At 38.9% G+C, this 9,386-nt stretch overlaps 1 protein-coding gene across 1 annotated transcript; it reads right to left on the bottom strand.

Annotated features, from left to right (window-relative positions):
• Nucleotides 1-308: 308 nt before the first annotated feature.
• On the bottom strand, nt 309-6,769 carry LOC149647367 (cytochrome P450 4V2-like). The gene is made up of 12 exons (XM_089849643.1): nt 6,760-6,769; nt 5,230-5,481; nt 4,629-4,738; nt 3,140-3,225; nt 2,887-3,074; nt 2,708-2,777; nt 2,522-2,648; nt 2,285-2,458; nt 2,047-2,220; nt 1,146-1,212; nt 898-1,077; nt 309-494 (listed from the first exon to the last, which is right to left on the bottom strand). Exons 1-12 carry the CDS (start codon nt 6,767-6,769, stop codon nt 337-339), a joined length of 1,596 nt encoding a protein of 531 aa, XP_089705769.1. The 3' UTR covers nt 309-336.
• Nucleotides 6,770-9,386: the final 2,617 nt, after the last annotated feature.

Here is a 9,386-nt window from a genome sequence, read left to right as displayed (position 1 = left end):
AGCTAAGCCTAAAAACCGGGTTTTGTTTTTTCTTTAACATTAAGGGAGCGTGTGGGACTGTGGGTCCATACCTAGAAAGGCCTACAGCCGCTACCGGCCCTCTAAAATGGAACACAAAGTGATATTTCTGGCATATCGCCAAGAATAGAACGTAAAACATTTTCAAAAATGAAACTATCTCGCTACTGCCTAAGTTAATGCGCTACACGAGAAAAACCTACCCTGTTCCAATCCCTCTAGAGATATAGTGTTCATTGTGACCTGCCCCCCCCCCATATTGCGCTGAATCTTTTTGTCCCCGTTCCCACGCTCATGCACCAAAACGTGCTCCCTGCTCTATCGAGGCAGAAAGGTGACTGGCAATCCGCCAATCGGTTTTTGAACCATTTCAAAGGAGAAGAGAATTTTGTCACGTGGTAGCGTAGATTTTACGGTGAAGCGTCTCAGTATCGTACTCAACACCACTTTCATATCCAGCAAGGCGTAGCGATATCCTGTAATAAGAAAGAACAGTGTTTTATTATCAAAGAACTTTCTATAATTCATGTCAGTTTGATGACGTCACTGTTGACCATCACATTTTGATCTTTAAACTGGCAGAGCTCTTAAGTCCTAAGAAGTTTTTAAATTAATCGAGATTAAGAGTTTGCCCAATTTTGCCGCAACCGATAATGCTTGGCCTCATTTAGAGTTAGGTGATTGTTCTAAGGCAGTGTTTTCCAAACGCTGTGTCCCCGACAATTATACCCTTCAAGGCATGTTTATAGCGCGATGCTAACGATAAATTTAAAAGGCGTAATTATAACAATGGACAGATCGAGGCAATATCTTGGAACACTGCTCAGAAAATTGGAGATTACATTGCCAAATAATTTAAGGAAGTCAACAAGTTATTACCTGGGCATCCTCTGGGTCCCGATGAGAAGGCGAGAAATGCGAAAGAGTTCAAGGATTTTTCGGCGTTGGGCAGAAAGCGTTCGGGCAAAAAAAACTCGGGGTCGGAGTAGACATCCGGATCACGGTGAACTATGTCTATAACTACGATACATTCGGTTCCCTTCGGTACCACCACGTCATCTATAAATTAAAAGCAGAACCCTTTGAGATTTACGGTTATGGGACGTCCAAGTGGTGATATGAAATACCAATCAACAAGTCTTCGTCCAAACGCCTCCCTATTGCCGGTGCCGGAGTGTACAGCCGAGCTGCTTCCTGCCAAAAATTGAAATAAAATGATAAGATTCCTTCTGTCTGTTTTCAAAAGTGTCTCGACACACCCTAAATTCAGGCAATGTTTATTGGGCTCAATAGACCTTTTCACCGGTAGAGCGGGGGTGAAAAGGGGGGAAAAATTTCGAGAGGTGAGCATGCGTAGAAAGAAGGTTTGGGGGCAGTGCAGTACTTTTAACCATTCCTTTTGCCTTATTTGCTACGCATTCGAGTTTATTTTTATAAAACAGTGTTGTATTACTTGTTGTAAAAGTATTAATTGAACTTCCGAGGTGAAATTTTATCGAATTCAATTGATAGACCTAAAATTAGGGCATTTAATGAAATTCTACACACTAAATTGGGCGCCAGGGCTTACGGGCATTTATACACAGCGCTTTCGGCACGGCAACGGCGGACATCGCCGTCTATTCGCCGATGAATCGATGATCCCGTACCGTCGCCAAGGCTTAGTGAGTTATAGCGGCCTACTAATATCAATGCACCGTTTCCATTAGAACTTAAACACTTCATTTCTTAACATGATTTTAATTGTACTATCTCGGTTTTAAATACTAGGCATTTTATTTTAATATTAAATTTCAAAAGGTCTCCCATACGTCCATCGTAGTTTAGCTTACACGTTTAACTCCATAGAAGCGCTATAACTCATGCCCCCAAACATTGCAACTTCTCATGCGCGGCCCTTAATGTGAATAGGTCTATAGGCAATGTTACATAATATACGTATGGCTCAGCACTGACGGCTTTATCATTTTTATGCTTTTGATATTACTGTTTTTGTTATATTTAAAATTAGTTCTTGGTTCCACATACTTTGATGACGCAGTCTAAGTAGGGTAGTCTTTTGAGGTCATCTAGCTCAACGGGAGATTCGTTGTAGGAACCAAGCACTTCGTCCAGTTCTTGGTGCACTTTCATTTGTGCTGACTCGTTTTGTCCCAACAAGAACAACACCCAACTCATATTGACTGCCACAGTGTCGTGACCCTTAAAAGAGGTTTAAAAAAATCTGACGCTTCAAAATGGTGTTTAAATTATGGAAAGATTTTACCCCGAACAAGGCCGCTTCAACTTCGTCTTGAACGTCTTCCAACCGGAAGTTGTCGTCGCTAAGATGCATCTCCAAAAGGAAATCCAAAAGCGAAACCTTTGACTTAAAATCGAAAACATCTTTAGGAGCTTCTTTCTTCAACGCCAAGAACACGAATTTTCTTTCCTCAATGATCTGACAATGCATGAGTGAATATTTAGTCCAATCAATTGTTAAAACAATACATCGTATACTTGCCGTCATTGTAAAATTCCTGGCGTAGTCGAGGGCTTTAAAGTATCGTTTACCCGTTGGACAGAGCTTGAAAATCCAATCGACCAAGTAAAGCGGATTTAATAACCGAAATAAGAAGGCACTGCTCAATCTAGTGGTTTTTAAAAATGGTAAGTTCCCCACTGTTCACCGTGGACCGCCTGTACTTACAAATGAATACTTTCCAAATACTTAGAGTCCTCGTTGTTCTGAATTCCCAATTTAACTCCCATGGTACTTTCTGAGGAGTAAAATGCATCTTTTAAATTAGCTTTTCAAACATGCCAGCTAGGTTAGTGACAAAGAATTTATGTATTGGATATCAGTGAACTGGCGCTGAAATTTAATACCAATGACTATGTCGAGTGCGCAGTAGCTCATAAGAGGCAGAATGTCCACTTCTTGACCCTGTGTTTTAGCTAACTTGTTCGCTAGAGTCAGGGCGCATTCCTGAAATATGGGAAAGTAAGAGTTGACCAATTTCGGATGCAATGATGGCGCTATCTTCTTCCTACGATCTCGCCACAATTCCTTTCCACTACAAAAGTGCCATTCAATTTCAACTTTTGTCTTTTTTATCAAAAAGACGTTGCATCTTTTTACCTGACAAACAGCCCGTTTCGAAGCCATGGTTTCATGAAATGGTAAACGAATGACTTCTCAACATTTTCCTTGTTAGACAAAAGGCTCTGAAAGAATAAACAATAACCATAATCTATATCTATATAAATCAAAGTCCTGACTGACTGACTGACTGATAATCAACGCCCAGCCCAAACCGCTGGCCCTATTTGCAGGAACGTTACTCATAAGTAGTAGACACATACTAAGAAAGATGTTTCAAATCCGCCGCCATATTAATAAATGGCGCCCAGAAATGTAAAAAATCTTCTCTATGCAACAAAGTCCGCGCGTTTCAACCGATTTCGCAAATATTTAGTACACTGGTTTCCTTTAACCATAAGTTTATAAGATATGTTCCATAAGTGTGTCACTCGTTAATGAGAGCTTGTCATGAAGTGACGTAGGTGAAACGTCATAGATTCTCGTAAAGCGACGCCTAGTGACGCGCTGTCAAAGGCTTAGTACAGACTAAAGAGGAGGATGGACTGCAAAACCGAGTGTAGTCAATTCTCGCGTCGTTCTTGAACTAGCTCTCATTAAGCCTCTAACATTACGAAGTATGGGTAGTGACATACTTATGGAACATATCTTATAAACTTATGCTTTAACCTATAGACGGGCTGAATGGTCTTTCGGGTTCGATTTGATGTCATCTTTTTAAATAGCGATCTTAAATTTAAAAACCCTTCTTTTTAGAATAATGTCCGCATAAAACTAATAAAAAATGTCCCGACGGGCTGACGGGCAACGCCGAGTGCCTTCGCTCGTAGAATGCTACAAAAATATTAGTCATCAGTAAAATCTACCCATTCTTTACATCATTTTCATGGAAGTTCTTATTACACGCGAGCGACGCCGCGGGGAACAGGTAGTCTTTAATAACTATGAAAACTTGTATATAATATGGTCTATTATTCTAAGAGAGCGGCAGTAGCTCTCTTAGATAAGACTTCATACTGACTTTAATCAAAAACGGATTTATGTACTAATAACGTCGGATCATAGCTTTAGCCTCTAGTACCATCCTCGCATACTTTATTGGGAAACTTCGTCTGCTTATATTTTGACTTCACCCACAGATTCTGTATATAGTGGAACTAAGTTTTAAAGTTAAGAATATAAATAATTGATGTTGGAGAAAACTAGATACTTAAAAAAAAGAAACATCAATTATTTATATTCTTAACTTTACAACTTAGTTCCACTAAATCGGGAGTTATATCGCATTGTTGTCCACTTTGCTTTTTTGCCACTGGCGCAATTTCGGAACAAAATATTTAACCACGAAAATAGAGATAAGAATGACATTTTCGATCTCTAGAAGTCGCTATATACAGAATTTGTGGGAGGAGTCAAAATATAAGCAGACGAAGTTTCTCAATAAAGTATGCGAGGATAGTACTAGAGGCTAAAGCTACGATCCGACGTTCTTAGTACATAAATCAGTTTTTGAATATACATATTTTACCTGAACTGTAGAGACTTTCGATAGGAACACCATTGGCTTGAAAATCAAGCTTGTTAAGAGAATTCCTTTTTTCTCCAAAACCGAATAGCCACGAATAACCTCGAGATACACTGAAATTGAAAATAAGTAAACAACTTTTCTCGTCATAACAATATCAACATTTTGGTTAGCCGACAAGGTTAAGCCAATTAACGTTATTAAAATTTAATTGCCTGAAGTCCAGGTATTAAAATTTTTCAGCTTCAAAGACTTCAACTATTATTGGACACAAATGCGAACACCAATGCTCAATATTTTGGGACAGGGTGTTCATATTTACCAGAGATTGTTCAAATCTGGGGTCATCTAAGGAATTTGGGAATTGTGATATTGTGCAAAATTTAAAAGAGTTAAAAATCTGAACTTTTGGTGGATTGCGTCTCAAGAATCATATTTCATATCCTGAAAGTTTCAGGTGTCTAACGTTAGCGAAACTAAAGTTATTCAAAGATTTGTAAAACGTTTTCACAGTTACTAGTACCAACCCAACCTCCTGAAACTAATATTCTCCAAATATTTTTACGTTCTTTGTCGTAACAGAAAGCTCGAAATAGTTACTCACTGACAGTGCTGGGGACATCTCTCTTGTGGAATCTTAGAAAGCGTAGCAGTTGATAGGTGCTGGCGCAGAAACGACCAAATTTGGGTATCGACTTCATAGAATTGTAAATTTTAATATTCCTCGGAATCGACGTGATATAATCGTAGATAAAAGCCACGGCGTAAGATACGATCTCGAAAACATTTTCCAAAAATTTAAACAAGGATTTAAAATCAAATTTCATCTCTGATCCTAATGTCGACTGATCTTTCTCTGAGAGAAAATTTGCAATAATCAAGTGAACTTTTTAATAAACCTTAATAACGTAGTAGTAGCGATATCGTGTGTCGCGCCAGAGTATTTTAAATTCTTATTAAAATAATATAGAAGAAACCTTCACCCAACAACGAAGACGGCAAGGCCAATAATTTTACTTCGCGTGCTATCACGTTTTCATTTTTCACATACTCGTTTATAACCGTAATTATATGTCGGTTGGTATTTTAATTATTGAGGGAAATCAGTTGATATCTAAGAATGATTATAATTTTCATGATTTATTTTAACACAAGGTCATTTAATGTAATCCTTTTTTCTTAATAAAACATGGTAAAATTTCAAAAGAAAAGAAAGCAATTTAAATTAAAGGCCTTTTCAGACGATACAACTTTTTGACTCTATTAGATGGAGTTGAGTAAACTGGTGGGGCCGTGTGAACAGAAGTTGGTTTCGCGAGTTGAATCACCAATTAAAAATTGATCACTCTACCAATTTTTGCTGACTCAACTTTTTGATCCATCTAGTCGAGTCAAATGTTGTATCGTCTGAAAAGGCCTTAAGGTTGGCAAAGTTGTACCATGACCAGGGAGTAAGGAACATTAGAGGGAGTATTAAAGTGAATAGGCGCGTTCGTTAGATTCGTGGCTAAAATCGTCTCTCTCTGGCGCTGACTCGGGGACTCAACGCGGTGTCCGCGCGCATGCGTCAAATTTAAAAACCGTCGTGCATCTGTTTTTTAACGAGGTATTTTTCTGTTCTCGCCGTTACGGCAAGCCCGGCCGCCGGCGGCTCGAGATGCGCCGCTCGGCCTCAGCCGATGATATCTAACCAAGGCTTAGTGTAGTTTTCGTGTCTAATTTTATTCTCAGAGCTATATTTATGTTGAAATTTAAAGAAAATGTTATAATATTTAGTTGAAGACTTGGTAAATGTCTCAAAAAATTTCGAAACTTGAGCTTTAAAACGTTGAATATTTTATAACGCCTACCGAACGATACCGCAAATTCGCCTTCCGGGCTTCCCGGTTATCTCGACGGCGAGTCGAACAGAGTGAGTGGGGCAGCAGTCGATGGAAGCAGAAGCTGGCGCTGGCTGCAGAGATAATTTTTAAATTCTCTCTGCTGGCGGTAGTAAACGACGTCACTCGCGCCTGCGCGTTAGCAAAAATTGAGGAACGGAGATAAAAATTCCTACCCCCCACTTTCTTTACCATTTGCCACTGTATGACGGTTTTTTTAGCATTAAATCAAAACTCCCTCTAACGTACCTTACTCCCTGCCATGACGTTGAAGACTCGGATTTGCGTGTCACATCGATCATTATCTATGTAATAATAGCTTCATTTCGTGGATATTTCAATCAGTTTACAACTGGTTAACGTAGGAATCTGATTTAAGTTAAAAATGTTAATCAAAATTAAAAACTATCTTTGACATATTCTAGGATCTTTGTTTTAAAATCAGATATTGAATTAAATTTTCTTTTATCGCCTGGAACAGAGTTTCATGATTTTATTCCCCTGGTTTCGAGGCTCCGAGAACTATGAGTACTTGGGTTCTGGCAGACATAAAAGTTATTTACCGAACCACGAGTAGCATCAGAAGTATATAATACTTATCTTCGAGAGAAGTGTACCACATAGCGGGGTAAGCGTAACGTCATTCTTCCCAACATCCCTTAACATTTGGAGCAAGTTTTCTAAACCGAATCACTCACACGATAAATAGTTCCCTCATCATTACTCTATTAGCGCTTAACTATGTGCCAAGGCGCGCTCGTGGATTTTCGTCCCACCCCAAGGGTTGATTTAGTGCCAAAAGATATAGAATTCACCTTACGGTTGAGCGGGAGAGCCAACAGAAAGGGTGAGCCTGGGAAGAATGACGCTACATAACTAAAGTATTAAGAGGATTCGGAGTTTCATCCTTCTTATATTATCCCCTTCTGGTAGCATAGTCTTTATGTACTCGGGCGGGACACTTATTGTTAAAAACCTTTAGCATAAAAATAGATAAATGCAATCTATGTAGTTGGTTGAGTGTTAGCCATCCGTGAGTTTGAAGAGCTTCAGACGATGAGCCCCGTTTTTGTTTATTTTAGGATCAGTTTAGCACATCTGTGATTGAAAATCCGTGACTAATTGACTAAAAATAATGGACGCCCATCGCAAACCGCTTAACTACAAGTTGGGAAAACCAAAATATTACCTCTCCGTGTCGAGAAGATTATATAATCTTAAGTATCCAATGAAAACGTCAACCTTTTTGCCCTCATCCTTTCCCGCGCTTTGCGCTTCCGCATTTCATCCTTACTCTCAACATTATCTTCCTCCATTTTACATACAAAAATCAAACACTCACAAAAAGAAGTGGCAAAAACCTGCTGGCTCTTTACAACCACCTAATTTGACTTAATATCCAATTTCCAACAACAATAATATACCGGTAGTTTAATTGACAACCTACTAGCATCGAAATTCTCATTGAGAATGGCTCCCGCGGATAAAAAAGGGCAATTTTGAACTAGGTGGGCGTTATCTCATTAGATTTGAAAAAAATCATTTGTTTTTTTTTACCAATGCCTAACCGTTTGGATTTTTTAAAGCAATCTTAGCACCAAAAAATATTTTTTGATACAAAATAAATGTTTTATATTCTTATTAAGAATAAAACAAGTGGATAAAAAAGGTCTGTCCTCTCGTAATTTTTTAAGCTTTTATCATGATTACTCTATACAACAGTAACAAGGAGTATAAATCCATTAGTGGAAGCAGTATTTTTTTCCCGAAACAATCTCGCTTATGTTTATCCTCTCTAGACTTCGCTAAAAACGTATTACTCCTACGGAAAATATCAATAGACAGGCAAGGATTCATACCATTAAAGGAGCGCAATACTATCCATATTTTCATTTCATATACAGAGAAAAGAAATTATTATGTTTCTGAGAGGAGCTTCCCATTTTTGTTGTTGTTTTGAAAAAAATATCGCAATGCACGGGCCTTGATATATATAGGAGGCAATGAATGAAATATATCACAATGCACGTGCCTTGATAGATATAGGAGGCAATGAATGAAATATATCACAATGCACGGGCCTTGATAGATATGGGAGGCAATGAAGGAAATATATCGCATGCACGGGCCTTGGTAGATATAGGAGGCAATGATAATCTCTCTCTTTGCACGAGAGGTTTATCTTTAATATTTAAATAAATATAATTATTTTTAATTATTTTAATCTTCAATAATTAACATTAATAATAGTTAAATCGTTTAAAATAAAGTTATACCTATTATCATCTCAAACTTTGCTAATATTGACGTTTCCCACCTTAGGGAGGCTAGACGTTTCTCGTAACCCTAGCTGATCGCCGCGTATATCGTAAAACCAAACGATGATATTGGAGTAGAAGCCAATGATACAGATTGGTGTCTATGTGGAATAGACGCAAGACCAGTGGATGGTGGTGTTAGAAGCCAGTGTAAGTGCAGACGGGGGTCAATGTGGGATTGACAAAGAACAGAAGATGGTGGTGATTAGAAGCCAGTTGTACAAACTGGTGTCCACGTGGAATGGACGAAGATTAGAAGCCAGTAAGAACAGACTAGTGTCCGTGTGGGATGGACAAAGACCAGAAGATGGTGGTGTGAGAACTCAAGTAGAGGAGCCATTTCCGTGACTGTGAAAGCAGTTCGGAAATGGCGAACACGTTTGCTCCGATACGCAAACTGCGAACGCGGTCACGTGGGTGTAACAACGGACAGACACACAGACAGACAGACAGACACGGCCGTTACAGAACCTCTCCTGGACTACGTCACACGGAGAGGTAAAAAGGGTGCAATTTTGCAGGGACGTTACCCTGTACTGTAGGCACGCAAGCACTATATCTAA

This window comes from Phalangium opilio, unplaced genomic scaffold, assembly GCF_054372755.1.
Source record: "Phalangium opilio isolate 3A_F unplaced genomic scaffold, DU_Popi_V2 ptg000089l_1, whole genome shotgun sequence".
NCBI lineage: Eukaryota > Metazoa > Arthropoda > Arachnida > Opiliones > Phalangiidae > Phalangium > Phalangium opilio.
The sequence above is the reverse complement of the archived record's forward strand: the minus strand, read 5'-3'. Positions and strand labels throughout refer to the sequence as shown.